Source organism: Podarcis erhardii (assembly GCF_964252035.2).
Source record: "Podarcis erhardii genome assembly, chromosome: 14".
NCBI classification, from domain to species: domain Eukaryota; kingdom Metazoa; phylum Chordata; class Lepidosauria; order Squamata; family Lacertidae; genus Podarcis; species Podarcis erhardii.
The window spans coordinates 37,003,457-37,027,239 of NC_138503.1; the positions used below are offsets into that span (position 1 = coordinate 37,003,457).

Consider the following 23,783-nt stretch of genomic DNA (forward strand, 5'->3'; position numbering starts at 1 on the left):
CCCCTGAATAAATTGTGTGGGTGGAAGTGGGGGGTTTGTGGAACACACACACACACACACACACACACACACACACACACACATTTTAATCAACCCAATAACTCTGTCCTGCCTCTCTTGCAATCCTAAAATTATCTTCATCCTCCTGGCAGCATGTTATCACTGCATTTTCAGACAATTCTCTTGCTTCTTCCAGTTCTGAGGCTTTGTCACCAGCCTGCCAGATTTTGTATCTGCTTTTGCTTTATCACCAAATTGTCCGAGCCAGCTCTGCAAGACCCGTGGACACACAGATTTTGAAGAGGTTCCCCCCAAGGTGGCTTGTTGGTACATGTGACCTTGGCACCATCTAGAATAATCCCTTTATGTGTTTTATTGTTAAAATTAGAAAATTAACAATATAATTGATATAATAATTTAGAAAATCAATAATAATACATACAATATAATACTAATTTAGAAAATTGCTAGAAATCAGTAAGAAGCAAAAGAACAAAATCTATCAGAATGTAATTAATTTTGAAGGACTTATGCTTTTGTAGAAATTCTTAGCTTTTTTTTGCCCCAGCTATGTATTTCATTCCTCACTCCCCATCCCCTGCATGTTGGAGCAGTGTTTTTGCCCCTCCCACATCTGATAACACTGGGATTCTGTGCTTGTACAGAGCTCTTATGCACATCCCCATTCACAGCATTGGAAAGAAGAGCTCTATGCCTAGAACTGGCCCTTGCACTGAAGTGAATGGGAGAACTATGAGAGTTTTGAAACTCCCACATCTGCAGCGAACAGTGGAATTGGCTTCCAGTTTGTTTCTGGGCTCAGTTAAAAATTCTGGTTTTGATCTATAAATCCTTAAATGCTCTGGGTCCAGGATATCTCAAAAAGTAGCTTCTTCTATCAGAACCTACCTGAATAATTAAACAATCATTGGAGAGCCTACTCTCTCTCCCCCTGCTTTCAGAGGTGTGGCTGGTGAGCATGATGGACAGGGTCTTCTCAGTTGTGGCACCAAAGCTATGGAATGTCCCCCTGAGGGAAGTTCACTTGCCCTTTCAGCAGGATATGAAAGCCTTTTTATAGTCATTTCAAACTTTGTATTTTAATGTGCTGAATTGTCTTCAGATTTTTAAACTATTTATTATTTCATTTCATTTCTATCACATCTTTCCTATACATGATCTGCCCCCATTTGATCCTTGCAACAACCCAGTTTTCTTTTTAATTTTACTTGTCTTTATTTGTGTTTTTATAAATTCGTGTTAGCTGCTTTGATTACCTCTTAGATAGCAAGATAGAAATAATTGGAGATAAAAACCAAATAAACTGTGTACCCTAATTCAAATAGACTAGGGTGAGTAACAATCCCTGTACGGTGCCCTGCTTGGAATCATTTCTTTTCTGGCTTACAGTCAGATTAAAACACAAGTCTCTAGCTTTCATGCTTGTGGAAACAAGTTTTTAAAATATGGTGACAACACAAGGAAGCAATTACAAATAAGCTGAAATTCACAGTAGGTCTCCATTTGTCAATGACTGACTCATATTTTTCACGTTAGTGGCAGACGAGCCTTCTTGAATATAAATGCTATAGAATAAATGTAACGCCCACCAATTGTTTATGATGCCTGCCATGCCATTGAAGATAGTATGCAAATTACATTAATTACATGCATCTGAAATATGCAGATTAGTTGTGGTTGCTGCCTGGTGACATGTTTTCTGACATAGCCGACAGTGCCAAATTAACACCAACCTACTAAATTTCTAGGAATCATCTCAGCAATTAATTTGCTGTCCTCTTATGGTACATATATTACTGCAAAAAGCAAGACTCATTTTGACATTCTGCAGACTTTCCCCCCCTACTACATTACCTTTTTCTGCTCCTGTACATTTCCTAGCCTGTTGTTTGAATTTGGGAACAATCTTTACCCTTCTTCTTGTCTTTTAAGGTTGGCTTTCAATTTCACAGAATAATCGCTAGAAAGAACAAAAGACCAAAGTTTGGAAGAACCACCCTTCCTCCAAGAAATAGTGCCACCTTCAGAAGTTCTCAGCTGAACCTCTGGATGCCCTTTGGTGTTGAATATTTTTAGTCTTTGGTTTTCTGAGTTCCTGTGCAAGGAAGTGTAACAGGGTGGTCACAGGAAGGCAACGTTTTACTTCTAAAACAAGTTGCTGGAGGCAGGGAGTGAACCATCCAATCTCATCTGAAAGACCTGCTTTAATCCCAGATGCATGTGAGCTGATTGTGAAGGGTGAGGCGAGAGCTTTCTGCACATACTCAGAGATGCTCTCCCTTTTTCCACATGCTTCTGGCACAAAGAGGAAAACCTGTGCCATAGTAACTGGACGGTGCTCAGTATCTTCATGACCTGTGGAATTTGGCTTCCTGAGAATCTTAGCAAATGTCTGGAAGTATAAAGGGTTTGTAAGTAGCTGGCTCTACCTAATCTGAGTCTGCATGTTTTGACTGTTGCTTCCTCTGTTGTATCTGTGGGGCCAGTTCTAATCATCAGCCGACTTGAGCTAAACATGAACTGCTAGTAGCAGCAGCGGTGTAACATGAGAGTGAGATCGTGACACCTCTTCCCTTCACTGGGAAACTGCAAATTCCAATTTGCTTTTAAGTCTGCTACCAAGCTAACACAGCTGATTTGGGAAATATGTAAAGTAGTAGTGGTGTTAACTTTGAATGCTCACCTTTGTTATTACTTTGGTAGGACAGTTGCAGGATGAATCCAGAATAACAGAACACTTTTTTTAAAAAAGTCAGGTAATCTGGATTATAAAGGCACCTGCGGTTGCTACATGGCATTAAACTGCAAGCTATAATTTTTGGTTCTTGAGAGGGTTGCCTAGCAGGCCTAGCACTGAGGTGGGGGATAGAGGGAGGGAATAAAAACTCAATCTGGACACCTCATCTGAAATCCAGTTCCTTTTTGTTTGTATGAAGAAAGAGGACAACATATTCTATTGCTCCTGTTTTTGTTCTGTGAATATACCTGTTTCCCTGTTATGTTCCTGTAGGTTAGCTTGTTTATAGATCAGAAATGTTTTTCATAGCTGTGATTTCTAGTATTGACATTTGCTAGGGAGCTTGAGGGGGTATTTATTTATTTAATGTTTTAAAATATATGTCCTGCCCTACTAGGCCTATGCCTTACTCAGGGTGGCTTTCAACAATGTAAACTTCAGAAGCTACAGCAGGAGGAAAATGTGGTCTGCACCATACTTTATTGTATTGCTTTGTAATGCTTAATGTTTCCATACTATGTTTAAGTGTATGAGGTGCTTCACGGGTGCTATCTAGTTGTAATTATTTCAGCGATCATGTGTGGCAGGGGTTCTTAACTTTAGGTCCATGTTCACTTAGATTTTTTTTTCCAGAGTTCACAAATACTATTTTCTTCCTGTTAAATTGACAATTGGCTTTGTGGATGGGGCACCGGGGGGGGGGATTCCACAGCTTTAATCAGATTCTTTAAGGGATCTTTGGCACAAAAAGGTTAAGAACCACTGCTGTAAGGTAAGTCCATGATTCCCTGCATTGCAGATGGAAGGAGAGGCTTGAGAATGGCTTGCTCAGGCCACCCAGTGAGTCGTATGACATAGGCAGGATTCAAACCTGGGACTTCTTGATTTATAGCTCAGTCCCTTAGCCGCATTGCTACCACTAGCACTCTGTATGGCCTTCTCACTCTAATATTTTAGCTAACTGTTAATGGATTTAATACGGGAAAGACAGGGGTACAAGTTCGGCATGCCCATTAATTTCAATGGCTTTACTCTGAGTATGACTAATCTTGGAATCTTGGATGCAAGCCAGAATTAGAATCTGGACTTTTGCAAGACTAAGGAAGGGCAGCTTGTTGGGTCATAACTCCAGGGCCATGTCCAAAGCACTGACCCTTGGAGGACACGCCCCCAAGCTGCCACCAATACTTCTGTTTGTAATGGTGTAAAACAGACTTCCTCAGCCTTACTGGTTGAGGCTGGCGGAAGGGCCCCAGATTGGGGAAGGTTGACCTAAAATGTTAGGTTTGAATCACAGGAGCATTTGATGCCTGCTGTACCCTGCCAGCTATGATTGACATCAAGCAGAAATAACTCTAGAGAATCAGGAGGATCCTGTTTTGCTGCTGTCCATGTGAACCCGGCCAAAGCAATGGATCAAGTTGGGGGAGGCTGATTCAGTGAGCTCACCTGATGGTCCTTAGGTCTTCTGCAGTTAGCTGGATGTTTTAGCCACACTTCGGCTTAGGCCCTGATGGAGGAAAGCAAACTGAGACTGTGTCCTAGCATAACCAAGGCAGAGTGGAGTGTGCATCTCGGGACTTCCCCTTGCCATTCCTTCCTTGCTGCTAGTCAGACATCAGGCAGGGTGCGCATGGCAGGCAGCGATGTCCTTGTAACTAGGACAGCAGCAACCCAGGGCATGAAAAATAATTGGCAAGCTGGAGATGAGAGGGGAGGGAGAGGAGTCCTGTGGAAGCAGCAGAGTGAGGAGAAGGGCAATGACAACAAGAAGGATGAAATGAATGGAAGAGTGGGAGACTGCATAACCTGATGCCAAGCGCACAACTGGTTCACCCCTTCACCACTGCCCCCTCCAAACAGATCACTGACTGTTGTTCTGGGAACACAATTAATTTCCACTGCTGAGGCTGTTAGTTTGATAAAACACTGAAGTTCAAGTCTGCAGTGGTTGGTGTGGGAAACTCCAGGCGACCTTATGCATCTTGCAGCAGTGTGGCTTTCTCACAAGAACATAGGAACCTGCCTTATACCAAGTCAGACCATTAACTCATCTAGCTCTGTATTGTCTAAGTCAGGTATCTTCAACCTTTCCAGACCCAGGACCCACTTTTAATTCAAACATGCGTTTGGGGACCCATTTCTTAATCTTTTACCATATATATGCATGGTGGTAGTTTTCCTGTTGTGGCCCTCCTTGGATCAGGCCGTGAACCCATTGGGGAGTCCTGACCAGTGGTTTAAGCCGACTGACAGCAGGTCTCCAGGGTTTCAGACAGGGATTTTCTCCAGTCCTACTTGGAGATACAGGGTATTGAACCTGGGACCTACAGAGTCATAGACCTTCCTCGGTATGCAGAAGGACCCAGTGTTGATTCTTAGCATCACCTGGTAGGCTGGGAAAGACTCAGGCCTTGAAACCCTAGAGAGCTGCTCCCCAAAATCACTCCTCTGCTAATGCTCACGCTGAAGAAGCAGGGCTAAAAACCTGTGAAATGTCATTCTATGGTTACTTTTGCTGGCCGAGAGCCCTTAAAGGGGGGGGGGGGAGGTGGAGACAAGGAGATATAATCAAGGAAGAAAAAGATACTCTTTCCTGTGCCCTCTTGCCTCCTTCAGCTGTTTCCATAGAGGGAAAGGGGTTGGCAAGTTAATGGCCAAGTGGCTCGTCTTAAGGGGCCAAGTCTAGTCTGGAAATTGCCACTTTCTGACCCCCATAAACTGATTTCTAGAGACATACTGTGCAAATTTAAGTGCAGATTTTCTTGGTGGTATATAGAAATGTTGAAAGCTGCCTTCTAGTGAGTCAGACAGCTGGTTCGATTTAGCATTGTCTACGTTATGTTGACTGGCAGAGACTCTTCAGGTTTTCAGATGAAGATCTTTCCCACTTCCTCCAGGAAATACTGGGAATTGAACCTGGAAACTTCTTTCCACATGCAGAACAAGTGCTCTACCCCTGAACTACACCCTTTTCCAAAAGAAACAGTAAAGTGAGTGGACAATTCTGAGCCAAGGATTAACTCTTTCACTATCCAAGCCCTTGTCTTGGATATAAATAGTTTGCAATGGATAGTCTGCCCAAGGCAACTTCCCCTCTTCTTTTTAGCACTGAGCAAGAAAATGTGAAGTATTATTGAATTTGGGATCCAACAAGCCCAGATATTTATAAATTTGTACTTTGATGCTCTGATGTATGCTCAGATTTCTGCTGGGCTGGCTTTTAACAATTTGATGCTGGCTGCTAGGCATTTTAAGTACTCTTCGACTGTGGCTACCCTATTTCCTTCTCAGAATGGGGGTAAAACAAAGCAGGGCAGCACTTGTTTACTTGCCCACTACAAGTATGCCCCTAGAAGTGCATCACTGGTAAAAGTTAGCATACAAGAAAAACTGCTACTGTTGGGTAAGGTAGCAGCCTGCTTACCATACAAGGTGAGCAGCTGATAACTTGAAAGTGTAGTTGGTTTCTCTTACTTTGTCCTCTGAATTGGCAAGGCAGAAGTACAGACTTAACCAGGGCAGATTTTGCCATTTGTGTAAGGGAGATTGTGTTTACTGCTTCTTTGCAGGGCAAGGAAGGGCAGATGCTTCCAGTTTGTCCCTCCTTGACCTGGCAAGCTCCTGTGTGTTCCATGAGTGCAAAGAGCTGTGCAGGAATTGCCCTAAAACAAGGGCCTGGCAGGCAAGTGGATCTATCGCATGGCTTGGTAGTTGGAGTACATGCTTTGCATGCAGAAGGCCACCTGATATCAAAGGAACATCTAGTCTGGATCCCATTCTATAAGTTGGGAGTTTCCGACTTTCCTAGGGCTGTGGGCATATGTGGATTTTGGGATGAATGCTGTGATCGCCACCCCCCTCTGGACGCTTCAGTATAATTAATCAGAGCCTTAGAAAGTGCATAGAACTGAAAGAGGAAGTGAGAAAGTGCTGGTATTTTTTCCAAGGGAAGACCATAAGTATCCTTCACCACCTCATGATCCAAGGGGCTGTTGTGGGGAGGGGCGGTTTCAGAGATATTGGTGGCATTAGGAGAAGAACTCAGGGGCCCCCTTGCCCCCATGGGCACGCTGTGGGTGACCCCATGCTGTAAGTAGCAGGAAGCACACTTCCCTCTGCTCCCGTCTTACGATGTCAAGTAATGGTTGCCTTTCTTTCTTGTCTGTTGCAGCCACACCCACTCTTCTGGTTCTATGGCCGCTGTGCGGGAATGGTCCTGCACCCGCTGCACGTTCCTGAACCCCATAGGACAGCGCCAATGCTCCATCTGCGAGGCCCCACGCCAGAAGCCCGACCTCAACCAAATCCTGCGCCTCAGTGTAGAAGAGCAGAAATGGGCCTGCGCCCGCTGCACCTTCCGGAACTTCTTGGGCAAAGAGGCCTGTGAGGTGTGTGGCTTCACCCCTGAGCCTGGGCCCGGGGGCTCCCCGCTACCCATCATCAACGGAGTCCTGCCAAAGCCCACCGCCTTGGTGGAGCCCAAGAGCACCTGCAAGGAGGAACTTCCCAAGGCCGAGAGCCCTGGTGAGGACTCTGGGGGGAAGAGCCCGGAGGAAGTGGGGCTGGAGGATGGCTGGGCCTGCCAGCGCTGCACTCTTCACAACACCCCAATGGCCAACTCGTGCTCGGCCTGTGGAGGCCCCCGCAAGCTCTCGCTGCCCAAGATCCCCCCAGAGGCGCTGGTCGTCCCTGAAGTCATTGCGCCTGCCGGTTTCCACATAGCACCCACCACCCCTCAGCCCAGCGTTGCTACGGACAACCCCGAGAGCCATCCCATTGCCAACCCAGGTGCAGCCACCATTGAGCAAGAGAGCCAGAAGATGCCAAGCTTTAGCCTTTTCTCCCCCGGCCTCCAAAACAACCCCGTTCCCCGCAGCCGCCGAGAGGTGCCCCCCCAGCTACAGCCACCGGTGCCTGAGACCTCCCAGCCAGCCTCTCCACCAGCACCTGTGCAGAAGGCCATTCGCTTCCAGGAGCTGATGGCGACAAAGCGGCTGAGCGTGCTGGAAGAAGAAATGGAGGTGAGCCCATCGCCCTGGAAGTGCAGCACCTGCTCCCTCCTCAACACCTCGGGAGCTGGCACCTGCGAGGCCTGCAGCACCCAGAAGGGAAGTGACACCATTGACTTGACTGGCGATTCTGTGCGCTTCACTCCCTGCGGTCCATCCAGCCCCGACTTCACCACCTGGTCCTGTTCCAAGTGCACGTTGAAGAACCCCACAGCCTCTCAGAAGTGCAAGGCCTGCGGCTCCTCCAAGCTGCATGGCTTCCAGGAACACGGCGCACAGGGAGAGTTGGCTCTCAAATGCCCTGAGTGTGGCTCAGACAAAGGCAACTGCCCATCCTGCAGCTCTAAGGCCCCCTCGGCCCGCAAAGTGGCCCGCCTCTTCCCCTCGCAGCCACCTGTCACCCCAGAAAGGCCCAGCCAGTGGCCTTGCCCAGCTTGCACACTGCTCAATGAGTTCAAGGCCAAGCACTGTGTCGCCTGCCACACTCCCCAGGGGTACCTGTTGCAGCGCAAGGGCGCCAAGCCACTCAGGCGCCGGGAGAGTATGCACGTGGAGAAGCGGCGGCAGACAGATGAAGGGGAGGCCAAAGCCCTCTGGGAAAACATTGTCTCCTTCTGTCAAGAGGTGAGTTTCTCTTAGTGTCCTCTTGCCTGCCATTACACCATGCAAAAGTTTGTATCCAAAAGAGAAGCCCTTTTTATTTATACAAAGTAAGTTTCCAGACCTGGTTGCTCAGTAGACAGGCAGGAAGAGACATAGGCAGTGCTCTTTGAAATCTTAGAAGTTGGTGCAGAGGAGGACTGGGCAAAACTCTTGAGTTTTCAGTGTGTGATCTCCTTGTTTTCCATATTTTCGTGTTCTCTGGTAGACCAAGGAGAGTGTTTGAAGATGCTTTGAGAGTTGGTGTAGCAGCCCTGTCTGGTCTTGCTTACTACCTACTGTATTTGCCCTTTTTTAATACTTGAGCTCCATCAACTAACACTCATTGTTTTTTATTCGTATCTGTTATTGTTATTTAGCTTTCAGTTGCACGTTTCATATTTACAGACTGCATTTGTTGTCTTTGACAAATCTTCTCTCTTGGATGGAGGAGGAAAGGAAGCACATGAAGTTCTTTGTCTCCTTGCTCCTACTTATGAGCTATTTATTTATTGCATTGATATTCTGCATTTTCCTCCAAGGAACTCAAAAGCGGCATCAAGGTCATCCCATGGGCTCCATTCTGAGTGGGGATTTGAACCTGGGCCCCTAGTGAGACACTCTCATTAACAGGCATGCAGGCTTTCAATGATCAGTCATCTTTGTGATGTTCTGGCCCTGAAATAAGCAGCAATACCAAAGCACTTTAGGAGAATTGGGTTTAAGTTCTATCTAGCAACTGATCCATGTTCATACCAGGAATATCCCTCCTTCTGCCCTGAGTCAGTCCACTCAAAGATCCAACCCCTGAGGTGCGCTTTTAAAGAATGCAGTGAAAGGGTGCTCACCCCAAGGAAGAACTTTGGGATTGCACCCTGTATAATTAGCAAGAACAGGTGTCCTCTGGGTCCGCTTGGCAGCCTCAGGAAAAGGCCACTCGCCACGCTCATTAATAACTAATTGTGCGGTGGCTTTAATGATCAAGTGCTGTTTTATTTCTTAGCGGCCTGTGGTGATTGAAGCCACATCAAGCGGGTGCCTGAAATGAAATTTAATCGTGTTAGACTTCTGAGGGAGCAATGCACAGGCACAGCAGGTGGCCTTCATGCAGGGCATCCAAATTTCCAGCCAAGGAATAGAGGAGGCCTTCTCTCCTCTCTCTCTCTCTCTCTCTCTCTCTCTCTCTCTCTCGTTCCCTCATTGCATTCCCTCAAACCCTGACACACCCACGCACACCCACACACCCCCCAGCTCCCAATTCTTGCTGAAGCACAAAATCTATTTTCTCTCTTCCCCCAGATTTTATTAATTTATTTAATTAAATTTCTATTCCACCCTTCCTCCCAAAGGAGCTCAGGGCAGCAAACATACAACCAATACAGTAATTAAAACATCTAAGAACAATTCCAGTACAGATGCAGACTGCGAAAGATACCTACTTCAAAGACTTGTTGGAAGAGGAAGGTCTTTGTAGGTGCTGAGAAGAACAGATCTTCATGTGCTGAAGTGACTTGAGGGATTTGTTCCAATTTTGTGTATTATTGGGGTGAGGGTAGTTGTGGCACAGCTCTTGTGCACTTGCTTCCTTGCATGCAGCAGTGCTAAAATACAGTCTCTCTCTATATATTTATTTAAACACAAAAGGAAAAACAGCATGGAGAATATCAGCATGATTTTTTTAAAAAAAGCATAGCAGATAAAGCTATTTCACGTAGGCCTGGGAAAATAAAAATGTATTGGGGTGGTACCAGATAGACAAAACAATGGATGCCAGATAAGCTTCTTTTGGAAGAGTGTTTTCATACACAAGCTACTGCAACTGAAAACTCTGTCTAGAAAATTTCAAAGCCATTTACTCCAAGCTCTTTCCTTACAACAGCTCTATCAGGTAAGTCTGTGGTGCTGTCCTTATATTGCAGATTGGGGCTGTGTGTGTGCCTGACAGGTTTGAGACTGAAAGAGAATGTTTTGCCAAAGGGCATCTAACGAGTTTATGGAAGAGGTGAGGTTCAAACTGGAGGCTTCTGATTCTCAGCTCAGTCTTAGCCACCTGCCCTCAGGCCTAATATGAGTATGAGCCCTTCAGAGGGCACATCTTGCGCTTGCAGCTTATCACTGTAGCATGCACCCAGGAGTTCAAGAATCATGTGCCGTGGGAAACATGTACATGAGAAAGCCCACTCTGAGGCAGTAGACAAGTCTGTACTTTGTCCTGAGTTTGCCTGTCTTCTGCTGTAGAGGACAGATTTCTTTTGAAACATCAGTATCCAGACTCTAGTGCTAGAAGCCCCAATGGCTGGTCCCCTAAAGGAGTTTGTTAACTGCCAGGGATTTGCATGACCCGCACACCCCCCCAATAGATCCACACTTCTCCCCGACTTAGTTTCAATTCTCCTCTAGCTTGCTAATGTTCTTTCCATGTTTCTTTGGGAAATGCCATCCCTTCATCTCTGCTTCTTTCTTGGGAGAACCTTCAGCATTAATCACATTGTAATTCAGGGACCTCAAGGGAGCATCTGACCCCGGCGCATGCCTTGGCAATGGTAGCACAGCGAGCACTGAGAACAGGCTGTTGGGGCAGAAATTTGCTGGGAGGTTTGAAGCTTGAGGGAGCTTCAGTGGCTGCTGCCTGGACACAGCAGCGCAGAAGGGAAGGGAGAGAAGCCAACTGTGCAGTACAGCCCTCCTTTGCACATTTATTTCAAGGCAAGTCTCACTGAATTCAAAATGACTTCCTTCCAAATAAGTGTGTGTAGGATGACGACCTTTCCTCTAACTGGAAGAAATGTATTGCAGGAAGCCTGCAAAGCGAGGAATCATGGATGTTGATCTCTAGTTCTCTTCACAGCAGCTGAAGAGGAACAGATCAGGTTGTCTGACTCTGAGACATTCTTTTCAATCACTATTTCTGAATAGGGATACGATCAGGGACTTTTGCATTCTGTGACCCAAACAAGCAATTCAGAACTCAGCATCCCAACAATCTCATTCTCCATCCCACCCCCACCCCCACTTCTAATAAATAAATCAAGTTTCTAGCCCTTATTGTTGGAGACAAGTGCATGAACCATGCTTAGTAAAACCAAAGAAGCCAGACAGGCTGCTAATTTGGCTTTCCCAGTAATCGAGCCATATTTCATAGCTCTGTAGGACACCTTCTCCATTCTTGTGCAAAGCAGAATATTTTGTATAACATCAAATGTACACAAGTCACATACCTGCATTGTTTGGTACAAAACTGGGTTATATTGAGCTAAAATGTCTTGCCTGCATCACTGCAGAGTTAAGCTTGAAAATATGAAAACGGGGCTATACTGGAGGATTCAAGTATTCAGTCACCTGCCTGGAACTGCCCCAGGTCTAAGTCTCACTGTTTAACGTAAGAAGAGCCTTGCCGTTGGATCAGATCAATGTCCTCTCTACTCCAGATTCCTCTTCCCCGCAGTGGCCAACCAGATGCCAGTGGGAAGTTCACAAACTGGGCATGAAGGTGATAGCCCTCTCCCTCTGCTGCTCCCCAGTAATTGATATTCAGGGCATTCTGCCTTCATAGCAGTTGTTCCTTGGTTTTGCTTACATGTAAAGTGGAGCTATGACAGATTTAAGGGGGAGAAGGGGTTGACTGTACTGGGCTACTCGCCCTGTTACTGAGCATGCCCAGGTGCTTAACTCACTTGCCTGTTTACCTTCGTATTTCATCAGCTGAGGCCCCCATGGGTGCTGATCAAGGAAAGGATGTTGGCAGTTTCATCCCTTTTAGTGAGCAGAGGCATGACTCACTGTATGCCTGCCTCAATGTGCAGGCTAGTCCTCAGATAGCAGGAACTGAGAAAGACATTGACCTGTAACCCTAGAGGGAGCCAGACTTCAGCAGTACTGGGCTTGTTGAATAAGGAGCAGCTTTAGCTGTTGTTTAGCCACCTTTTGTTCTAGCATATGCACAGGAAAGAAAGTTGGAATGAACTGAATTCCCACCAGCACTTTACATTTAAGGCAGTATCGTACCACTTTAAACAGTCATGGCTCCCCCAAAGAATCCTGGGAACTATAGTTTTAGTGTGCTAAGAGTTGTTAGGAGACCCCTTTTCCTCTCAAAGACCTTCATTTCCTAAAGTGATTTGACAGTCAGTCCTTCTTCTCAGGAAACTGGGCATTGTAGCTTTGAGGGGAATGGGGATCTCCTAACAACCCTCTGCTACAGTTCCCATAATTCTTTGGGGGAAGCTGTGACTGTTTAAAGTGGTATAGTACTGCTCTGAGTCTATGGTGCAGGTGGGACCTGCGTGTCTCTAAAGCAAGACTGCCAGCATGTGTCCAACAGTTGCTGCAGCAGCCCCTGCTTTCATGTGGAACTGAGTATCAGTAACAAGGATGCCCTTGGGCTTCTTAAATTTTGTATCTGCAGAACAAGGTCAACTTTGTGGATGACAGTTTCCCTCCAGGGCCCAAGTCAGTTGGCTTCCCCGAAGGGGACAGTGTCCAGCAGCGAGTGAAGCAGTGGCTGAGGCCTCATGAAATCAACTGCAGCATCTTCAAGGACCGTTCAGTCAAGTGGTCTGTTTTCCGGACACCTCGGCCCTCTGACATCCTGCAAGGGCTCCTGGGAAATTGCTGGTAAGAATGAAGGGCAATCAGAGTCAACTGTGACTTTTAAGGGGAATTAGATATGTGGGAACCCCGTTGCTAATGGCCATTGTGCACGAGCAGAGAGTGTGGTCTGGACTTGGTACATCCTGGCACAAGATTCTGGCAGCTGCACTTGCAGCCAGCTCAGCCGGCATCCCAGCACCAAGTGGGAGGACACCCCAAGGCCTTTACATTTCTACTTTCAGAGCTTTCGTTCTTTCTGCTGACTACAGAAGTTGGCTGCCCCCTGGTGGCATGCAAGAAAGATCTGAAAAACCAACCACCTTTCCCCAGCAAGAATAAAGGAGCTTTCCCCCTCAGCAGGGACAACATGCAGACCACTTTAGGGCTAAAAGATGAGCTACAAAGCCAGGACCTCAATGGGAAAGTTTCTCATGAGTGGGACTGTACTTGGCATGTGCATATGTACATCACATTTAAATCTTTTGAGCCCTGTGATTTTTACATGTTATAATTCAAGCAGCATTTTTCACAGTGAGGTGCTCCAAAGGATTATGAGGTCATATTCTAGGACTGTGTTCCCCAGATCACGTTGGACTACAACTCCCATCACCCCTGACCATTGACCATGCTGGCTGTTGGGAGCTGGAGTTCAACATAATCTGGGGGTGCAAGGTTGGATAACACTGTTATAGAGCATGGACAGTATTCATGTGGGCTGCTGGTCGGGCTTGTTGGGCCTTGCAGTACTTTCCTGCATCTGTGCATTACTAGGGAAGACAGGAGTGAAAAGAAAGCCTCTGGGGTCATTCTTGCAGGCCAGTAGCATGGCCTTTAATCACAGTTCCAAATTCCTCTGTGTAAAATACGAACCATAGTAATCTCTGTTGGAGGCTGTCAAGCTTTCAAGCCTTGAGAGAACACTTTCCACATCAGTGTGTCTGTTAAGGAACTCTGCCTGCCTGCCACAAACCCTGACATAGATTCTAGACCATATTATTAAGGTACACGCTCAATTTGCGCAGAATGCTGGCCAAGTCAAGTGAAAGTAGGTGCTCCAGAATTGCACCCATCACTCAGCTGCGGCTACACGATGACTGAGCAGGGTTGGTTATAGTAGACAAGCTGTCTTTCAATTAATCTTGTCTGTGTTTGATGATCATCTTGTTGTAATGTTCTTGTTTTATTTTGTTCTGTTGTAATTTGTTGTAAGATGATTTGGAAACCTGAAGATGAATCAGTCAAATAGATTCTCATTGAACTCTAATAAGCTTCTCAGGATTCCCCAGAGGTCTGAAAGCCATTAACAAGTTGTCATATTGCCCTTCATGGTGGAATGATGCTAACTGGATACCAGAAGCAATGGGCTCTGGTTGGAGGGGTACATACTGATTCCTGGGGATGGGCTGCAGTCCATAGATATGGATTAATAAATTGCTTACTAAATTCAAAGGGTGGTATAAGTGAAAGTGGTTCACCTGGTGGACTCCAGCTCCCACCATCCCTCACTTTTGCCCATACTGGAGGACCACAGCTCAGTATTACTGAAAAACCTCAGAATCCAGTAGATGAAACCTCAGAATCCAGTAGAATCAGCTGTTAGGGGAAATACGACTCAAATAAAGATTTTTAAGAGTTGGAAACTTTTCGGTTAGTAGTGCCATGTTATGATTTTTTTAAAAAAATCAATTCATTGTGGTCTGCACACACAATTGGTGAAAAATTAGCCTTTAGAGTGGTTATTCCCTGTAGCCTATGACTTTCTAAATTTTGCAATCATGCATCTCTTTTTATTTAAAAAAACACACTTGTTCAATTAAATGCTATTAAGTCACCTTAAATACAGTTTATCACAGAAAGACAGCATATGAGAAATGCTATAAACATTGGATGGACACTGTTCACTTAGACCAGACTTCCCAAGTTAGGTGCCCTCCTGATTTTGAGGAATACAAGTCCTTTCATCCCCAACCAGCACGGCTGGTGGCTAGGAATGATGGGAGTTATAGTCCTAAAGATATATTGAGCCACCAAGTTGAGGAAGGCTTTCCTAGGGTATGCTCATTTATCTGTCTTAGTTGTTTACCACCTAGAGAACGTCAAGTTGTTAGGCAATATACAAATACTGTTAATCAATAAACAAACATAAACCTATGAAGCCCTGTTTCTCACACATCCGGCACAGATCAACATTTTGAGGGGTTCAAAAACTTTGTTGGACTACAATTCCCATTATTCTTGGCCACTACCCATGCTGGCTGGGGTTGATGGGAGCTGGAGTCCAGCATTTGGAAGACACATTAGCTACTCCTACCTGTAGAACAAAGAAGACCAGCCACCAGTGCAACTGCTCTTTCCAATATGAACTCAATGGATCAGTTCAGCAGACCATGTACACACACACACACACACACACACACACAGAGAGAGAGAGAGAGAGAGAGTGTGTCATGCATCTGATTTTTCTATTTTACTGTATTTTCTTACTGATTTTCTTTTGAAATACTCCAACCTGCTTAATACAAATTCATCTGAAGAATACCTTATTATAGTTCGGGGGAAGATTTCATTCATCCTAAGTTTTTATATATATATATATATGCTGTCTCAGCTTGTCTGCAGTTTCTTTATTTTGTAAGATCAAATTATGTAACTTCCAATCTGAGTATTTTTAAAATAGATCCACTCAAATTTCACTGGTGCATGATCTGCATACAAAATTGAAACATTCTTTATTTCTCTAGAGTCTTTAATAATACCTGGAGAAGTAATAATATAATCCGCCACTGAATATATTTGATTTTTCTTGGAAAAGAAAGTGTAATTCTTATCTTGTATGATGAAAATACCTCCAAAAATCATCGAGTGAACGATAGTGCAAGTCAGCTTCTCACTTTGAAGCATAATTAATTGCCCCTCCTGTGCCTTGTAGATTGTTATTATCTGTTGTTAATAATACAAATGTTAAGTACAGTTCTTGCTTCAGATGACACAGGAAGCTACAGTTAACTGAAAGCAGGAGTGAGTGCCATGCAGAAGGAGAGGATGAGAGTGTGTGAGTTCAGGAGGAGACTAGGCACATCTCATGAAACCATAGTCTAGATCAGGCATAGGCAAACTCAGCCCTCCAGAGGTTTTGAGACTACAATTCCCATCAGCCCTGACCACTGGTCATGTTAGCTAGGGATGATGGGAGTTGTAGTCCCAAAATATATGGAGGGACGAATTTGCCTATGCCTGGTCTAGAATGATATCTGAATGTGGCCATTGACTTGCTGGTGAGCAGCCTTCCCAGTATTAACTGGCTTCATCTGGCACTTCTTTTTCAGGTTCCTCAGTGCTCTGGCTGTGCTGGCAGAAAGGCCTGAGTTGGTGGAACGGGTCATGATTACACGGACCATGTGTCTGGAGGGAGCCTATCAGGTGCGGCTTTGCAAAGATGGCACCTGGACCACTGTGCTGGTGGATGACATGCTGCCCTGTGATGAGTGTGGCTACCTCCTCTTCTCTCAGGTGGGTGCTTGGATTTGATATGGCCAGCACTAGCCATTACAGCAGGGGAAACCACAGAGGGTGATATGCCAGAGGTTGGGAACAGAATTGTGTGAAAGTGTCTCTTTTATAGCAAACCTAGAGATGCGGTGCTATATGTCCTGTAAAAGACTCTACATGGGGTCTCCAGCTTAGAAGTTCATTTAGATGGGGAACCTACAGCCCTCCAGATGTTGTTTGACTGGGAATGGCTGGGGTTGATGGGAGTTGTAGTCCAACAACATCTGGAGGGCCACAGATTGACCATCTGGTCTAGAACAAGGAGAGGGCAGAATTCATAATGTGGTTTACAAGAGTGAATATGTGCTGGTGGGTGCAGAATTTAGCTTCCTGAGAATTTCAGCTTTAATTTTGTTTTGCTTTTTAAAAAGGTTTCTAGTTCTTATTCTGCACAAGAATGCTCAAAAAATATTTGGACTATACACACTGAAATTTCAGGAGCCACAGACGGGACTGAATAAGATTTTAAGGGTTTGAGCGACATGGCTGAAGTCTCCTTACTCTTCCTATGACTTAACAATGTCAGACTATATTATGATTATAACACTGAAAAAGCAGAATAAGTTATGCATTTGCACTCAGTTTGCATAATTTATATAGTTGCAAAATCCACTTTTCCTTGGCATAGATCTTGGATTGCCTGGGCTCAGAGTTTTCATTTAATTACATGCAGAGTACACACAACTCTAGCCAAGGGTGTTCACCCTTTGTTAACGCTTGTGCTGTAGGCGGATAAGGTCACCCTTAGCCCATCTGTAGCATGCAAATGTATTTAAATGCAATTAACACAGTCTTTTAAAAGAGAAATAATCAATTATGAACTCTGAAGTTGGTCGACAGCCTTGTTTGCAGCCATTGATTTGTGTTCTTCTCCTCCAGGCCCAGAGGAAGCAGCTATGGGTCGCCCTTATTGAGAAGGCCCTGGCCAAACTCCATGGTTCGTACTTTGCCCTCCAGGCAGGGCGCGCTATTGAAGGCCTAGCTACGCTAACCGGCGCCCCCTGCGAGAGCCTGATGCTGCAGGTCAGCTCCACTAACCCTCGCGAGGAGCCCATTGACACTGACCTCATCTGGGCCAAAATGCTGAGTTCTAAGGAGGCTGGGTAAGACGAGGCAGGAGGGAGGGCTTTCCCCTTCAGCTGTGAGGAGCGTAAAGACTGATTTGGCATCTGCGGCCGGTCGGGCCGCATCTAGTCTGAGGGAAAAGTGGAATTTCATTGAGCTTACTGCTGTGGCTCTAGCAAAGATAGAGAGTTAAGGTGGGCCAGTGAGGCCTGTTGCTGTAAAACGCACCCCCTGCCTACCCTCATCCTTAGTAAGCTGGAATGGCAGATAGACTGCAAATCTCAGAGTGCACTGTTCTAGTGAGCTGCCTTGGAGAGGCTGGTGTCATGGGATGCTTTCTGTATTGGTCTAAAATGCCCACGAGCACTCAGAGCTAGGTGCAGCCTGTGCCGTCAGCCCAAGAGAAAAGAGAAGCCCCAAGCTGTTCTGTTCTGTGCTTCTGCTGCATGGACTATTGAATTCTCAGCTGGAGCAGTTGAGTTCCCAGGATTTTTTTGGGGGGAGGCCATGTGCTTTAAATGTATGGTGTGGATGTGACCTAATTCAGAGCCCCTGTTAAAAGATCATACCGTTAAAGCCCCAACCCAACAGTGTACGAATGTTAGAACTCCTGCCATTCACAGCTTTGTCTGCCTGTGTGCAATATTCTTCTGCATGCAACAGCAGCTGAATATAGGCCGCCTCCCCACTTTGCTCCACCTGCCAAGTGTGCAAGGCTGAGCAATTACTGCAGAGGCAGAGGAGGAGCGTGGCAGGAAGGTGGGTGAGGGTTATGTTGCATGTAGTCATTGCATGGGGAGCCAGAGGCTGGACAACTGAGTGTAAGCGGCTCAAAAGCGGTGTCACGTGCACAGTTGGGAACTGGGCATTCCTGCAAGGAGGTTTTTGCTACCAGCTTTTAGCAGCACTGTAAAGCATCAGCTGCAAGGCATGTTTGCCAAAGTCCCTCCTTACTACTGATATGAAACAAACCATGAATTAACCTAGAAACTCAGGCCCAATCTCATAATTATATTATATTAATCAGAAACTTATGCCTAGATTTCACAAGCAACAGAATCAAGTGGTAAAATAAATTGCCCTACATCAGGCTACAGGTACAGGATCATATTTCTGATTGCTTCTGTATGTAAAGGAAACCTTCTACAAGTAGAAAAATAGCACAGAAAGGAGTGGATTAGAATATTTTAGCCCTGAATGTTGTTTCCTGCCCACCCCCCAAAATAAATTATTTGCAGGGAGTTTTTCCACAACAAGGGAGTGTTAAGAAATGGCACCCTCTTCCCTCTTCCCTCTTCCCCTTGCAGTCTGGTACAGTCCACTCTGCCATACCAGGATTGTTGCCATCTCGTTTTGCAGTATGTGTAGACCAGTCCTAAAAAGCGCAAGCAATTCCTGCATCTGCAGTCCCTGCATCTTGTAGTGGTAGTGGTCGTACCTCCCTTAGCCTGATGGCAGACTAGCTTTGTATTTCTGCATGCCATTAACAACCTTTCCAGCTTATGCAAAATGTGGGGTGATACACACCTTAAGATAACTTTAGCTCCCCAGTTATCCTCCCATTGATTCCTGATGCTAAGCCAGGTAGTGTAAACCTTGTGATTCTCTTCTCCCCTCCCCACTCCCTTTTATTTCCCATTCTTCAGCTTTCTGATGGGTGCATCCTGTGGAGGGGGCAACATGAAGGTGGATGATGCAGCCTATGAAAGCATGGGCCTTCGTCCACGGCATGCGTATTCCATATTGGACGTCCGAGATGTGCAAGGGTGCAGGTAAAAATGGCCCAGAAAAGATTGCTGGCTCTGCTTGTTTGGTTTAAAGCAGGTGTGCAGGAACCTTTGTTCTTCCAGATGTTGCTTAACTAAAACATGTATCAGCCCCAGAAAGCATGGCCAGTGTCGAGGAATGATGGGAGTTGTAGTTTAGCAATATCTGGAAGGTTCACCACATCTGATTTAAAAGGTTGACTCGTGGATTGTTGTTCACTTCAACTATCTGCCCATAACATCACTGTAAGATGCACTAAGGAAAGATGCAGGTATGAGAACTAAAGAATATTGCAGATCTCTTTCCCGGAAAAGAGCCGGGAGTTTAATGTAGGGTAAGATACTATTACCACAACTTCCCCAAGATACTGCATCATTGTTTGTTGATCAATTCTGCAATTTCAATTTTATCCCACTGTAGCCAATTTGTGACTCTTGCAAAGACTGGAACATTTTCTCAGTAAAAATAGCATGGCAAAACAGAGTGCTTAGGGTGTGTTGAGATTGGTACTTTGGTGTTCCTACCTAGCTCTTTGCCTGCCTCCCCAGGGTGAAATCATTTTGAGAGGTAGGCAAAGAGGTTGAAAGGGCCTCAGAATTTCCAGATTGCAAAGTGTGTTTTCTTACTCCATCTTGGCAACTGTAATGAGACATAGCACGGTCTGCTGGACCTTTGTGTCTGGCCATCTGAGAGTGAGAGAGATGAGCATGGGCAGGAAATGTTTGAAGGAAGCATTGGAGATTGGGGTTAAAACTGGTTCTGGGTTTATAAAGTTCAAAACAGACCACTTCCCTGGGCCCATCAAGCCTTGGGGAATGAGCACCTCTCCCAATATGTGCTCATCCCACCTTCTGTCTCAAAGAGGAAGCTCTGCCTCAGGAACCACCATCCATCTATGCCTGACATACTGACTAGACCGCAAAGGAGGGACAGGTTTTTTTTCCACTCTTCTGCTGACCTGTGTGTGTTTGTGTGTCAGTTAAAAGGTTGGTTTTTTACATCACTTCTTAATCAAACAGAAGCCCAAAGCTGTGTTGGGTGATCTCTCTTCTTCCCAAAAGGATGGTGTCAAAGCCTACCCTTCGTTATCTTCAGGAAATGTAATCTAACAAGGTTTGCAAACTTAGTAGGTTGATTTGTTAGATTCATCCATTTAAAAATTCTGGGTTGGTTGAGCAGGTTCTCAATTAATCGGGCAGGCAAAAAAACAAATTGGAAGTTCTTATTATAGATGCAGATGGCATTTGTATTTGTTTTAAAGCGAGAATGGCTTTTCTAGGATGATGCCTCTTACAGCACATGTATGCATAATCTAAAAATGAAGTCCACTACTATAATGTACTATAAAGTCCACTAGATATAATGTTTTGACACACATTCAGATTCGATTGATTGATCATTGATTCATCAACTGAAACTAAAATAATTAACTCATTCTAAATTCTTTTAGTCTGGTTCCACCCTTCATAAAAACCGTTTATATCCCTGCATACTTTAAGCAATTTAACTTCCTGATTTATCTGATTCTGTTGTTCTGGAAGAAATGTCTCTGTTGTTGCTATTTACGAATGTTGCTCTGTTGTAAGCCCTCTTTAGGATTTCTTTTTTTAAGAGCAGGCAGAGTAGAATTTCATAACCTAAATAAAGAAGCTCAGTTCTGTCTTGCTGCTTCTTTCAGGCTCCTGCGACTCCGTAACCCCTGGGGCCGCTTCTCCTGGAATGGTAGCTGGTCTGACGAATGGCCTCACTGGCCGGCACACTTGCGGCATGAGCTGATGCCCCACGGGAGCAGTGAAGGGGTCTTCTGGATGGAGTACAGTGACTTCATCAGGTACTGCCAAATTTGCACAGACTGTCCTGTGTCTCTGGGTCCTTGCTCTGCTGCCTTTAGAAGCTTGGATTTGGCTGGAATGTGACCTCCTGGTTCTGATGCAGATCTAAGGCACAGACACATGTACTGCTGACTTACCATGCTTTGCTGTGTATAAGCAGAGTGCTCATACGCACTGCTCATTCACCCCTCTTTGCTCCTTCCCTGGTGCGAATGGAACAAACCAACCTGTTCCTTCTGAACCAGGGTTTGTGGTTTGCTTCTCCCTAACAAGTCAGGATGGCTAGCCAATTTTAAGCCATGGTTTACGGTTAGCTTGCTGATCATGGCTTGTTAGGGAGAAACAAGAACTGCTGCTCCTCTCCATTTAAAAAACAACACAGCACCTAATGGTAAAATAGCATTGGTGCTCTGAATCCCCTGTCCTTCTCATGAGTTGTTAGTTTGAATTTGCTTCCAGTCCTTTGGGGGCTGTGCATTCTCCCTCTATTGTGATGGAGCTCACAGAAAACTAAAAGGTAAAGGTAAAGGGACTCCTGACCATTAGGTCCAATCGTGGCCGACTCTGGGGTTGCGGCGCTCATCTCGCTTTATTGGCCGAGGGAGCTGGCATACAGCTTCCGGGTCATCTGGCCAGCATGACTAAGCCGCTTCTGGCGAATCAGAGCAGCGCATGGAAACGCCGTTTACCTTCCCGCCTATTTATCTACTTGCACTTTGACGTGCTTTTGAACTGCTAGGTTGGCAGGAGCAGGGACCGAGCAACGGGAGCTCACCCCGTCGCGGGGATTTGAACCGCCGACCTTCTGATCGGCAAGTCCTAGGCTCTGTGGTTTAACCCACAGTGCCACCTGCGTCCCCACAGAAAACTAGAATATTTTAAAAGTGTGAGACCAGAATCAGGCATGCCAAGCCATTTAATGTGGGCCTCAAGCTCCCTGCAAAATTTGCAACTATGGCGCTGAATGTGGGAACCCCTGAGTGCTTCATTGCAAGCAGGTGGGAGTACTCTGGGAACAGGAAGAATCACTCCTTCCAGTTTTCCAGATTGCTCTTGACCTGTTAGCAGGAGTGGCATGCAAGAGAACAAAGAGGCAATTTTGCAGTGTCAAGAAGGCCGTTGCAAAGTATGTTACTGCACATTCCTGGAAGGAAAGGAGAATCTTTCAGTTCATGCTATGATGGGAGAAAAATCCTCCATCCATCCTCCAGCTGATTGGCACTTATTGGTTGAGAAGCAGATTGGAGCTTTGTCTGTGCTGGGTATGAGAGTCGCACTACCCCCTTTTGCATCCTGCCTTTGGTCCTCAGGTCAGAAAAGGTTTGCCACCCTAGTGTAAAGGGAAGAGAAAGATGGACAGCAACACAGCTGTCTCTTCCACAAAAAGGTGGTCCTCCTTCCACCACCCCTATGAAACTGCCATTACCAATGAAGATTTTACAGGGGTGCCTTGATTGCTGTCAAAAAGAGACTCGTCTTTTCTTGGCTACAGCTGCTTCCGGGGTTGACAACTGCCTGTTCCCTTGCCCAGGTATTTCGACTCAGTGGACATCTGCAAACTCCATTCAGACTGGCATGAGGTTCGTGTGCAGGGCACCTTTCCCAACAAAGCCAGTGGACCCATTACCGTCACCTCACTGACTGTGCTGGAGCGTGCAACTTTGGAGTTCGCCCTTTTCCAGGAAGGCAGCAGGTGAGGTCACAGATCACACTCATCAGCCACTGAACAAAAATTCAAGGCTCTTGCACACTGTTTACATCACCCTAGTTACTCTACATTGCATCTTGGCAATTGTCACTTGTGCATTGACCCCTCTTGTTTAGTCCCATCTCCAGTTCCAGCTCAACTGTGCTATTGAGCTGACACATGGCATGATGGTGGTGGCACTGCTATCCTCTCTCAACATAAAAGCCATTTCCTGCCATTCGTCCTGCTCTAACATGACTAAGGAACAGAATGAAGGTTGCAGCTATCTAGATGGGATAACTGTGGCTACACAGATAGGGGCATTATTGTTTCTCAGTGGAACAGGTTTAGCCCCTGCCGTAATGATTGGCCCTGAGAACATCCCTTTCCTTCTATATCAGTGGAAGTCTGCCACTTAATACTTATCAGGAAGGTAAAGCACTGCTGAGAAAATCTGGTCCTCAAGCCATGACACTGGCTCTCATTGAAAGGTGTGGTGTTTATATATGTATAGATATGCACTGCCTCTCTCCCCTGTGAGTCCTTAAAATAGACAAGTCCTCTTCTCTTATCTTCCCATCCCTCATAGTGAAAGGCCTTTTTTTTAGCCATTAGTTTCTGTGATTTTCAGACTCAGTACCCACTTTTAACTGCTACAAACGGACCAGGTAATGGGATGTTGGGGTTTTTTTAACATGCTCATCTGCCTGCTTTTTTCTCTAGGGTGGCCAGATGTGTAGAAGAAAGCAGGACCCTTGTACCTAGGAAGCATAGGAAGCTGCCTCTTAAAAAGTTTACACCATTGATCCATCTAGCTTAGTGCTGTCTACCCTGACTGGCAACAACCCTCCAGGGTTTCAGGCTGGGCTCTGTCTGTACCTCTG

General features: G+C 45.6%; 1 protein-coding gene across 3 annotated transcripts in view; it reads left to right on the forward strand.

The window, feature by feature from the left end:
* The window catches only part of CAPN15 (calpain 15), a 91,071-nt gene that overhangs the window by 62,731 nt on the left and 4,557 nt on the right, over positions 1-23,783 (forward strand). For all 3 annotated transcript variants that reach the window (XM_081839580.1, XM_081839582.1, XM_081839581.1), the window contains 7 exons: positions 6,933-8,394; positions 12,815-13,023; positions 16,326-16,509; positions 17,428-17,651; positions 19,260-19,385; positions 21,059-21,211; positions 22,744-22,905. In XM_081839580.1, coding sequence (XP_081695706.1) covers positions 6,933-8,394; positions 12,815-13,023; positions 16,326-16,509; positions 17,428-17,651; positions 19,260-19,385; positions 21,059-21,211; positions 22,744-22,905 — 2,520 coding nt within the window. The remainder of the gene's footprint in view (positions 1-6,932; positions 8,395-12,814; positions 13,024-16,325; positions 16,510-17,427; positions 17,652-19,259; positions 19,386-21,058; positions 21,212-22,743; positions 22,906-23,783) is intronic.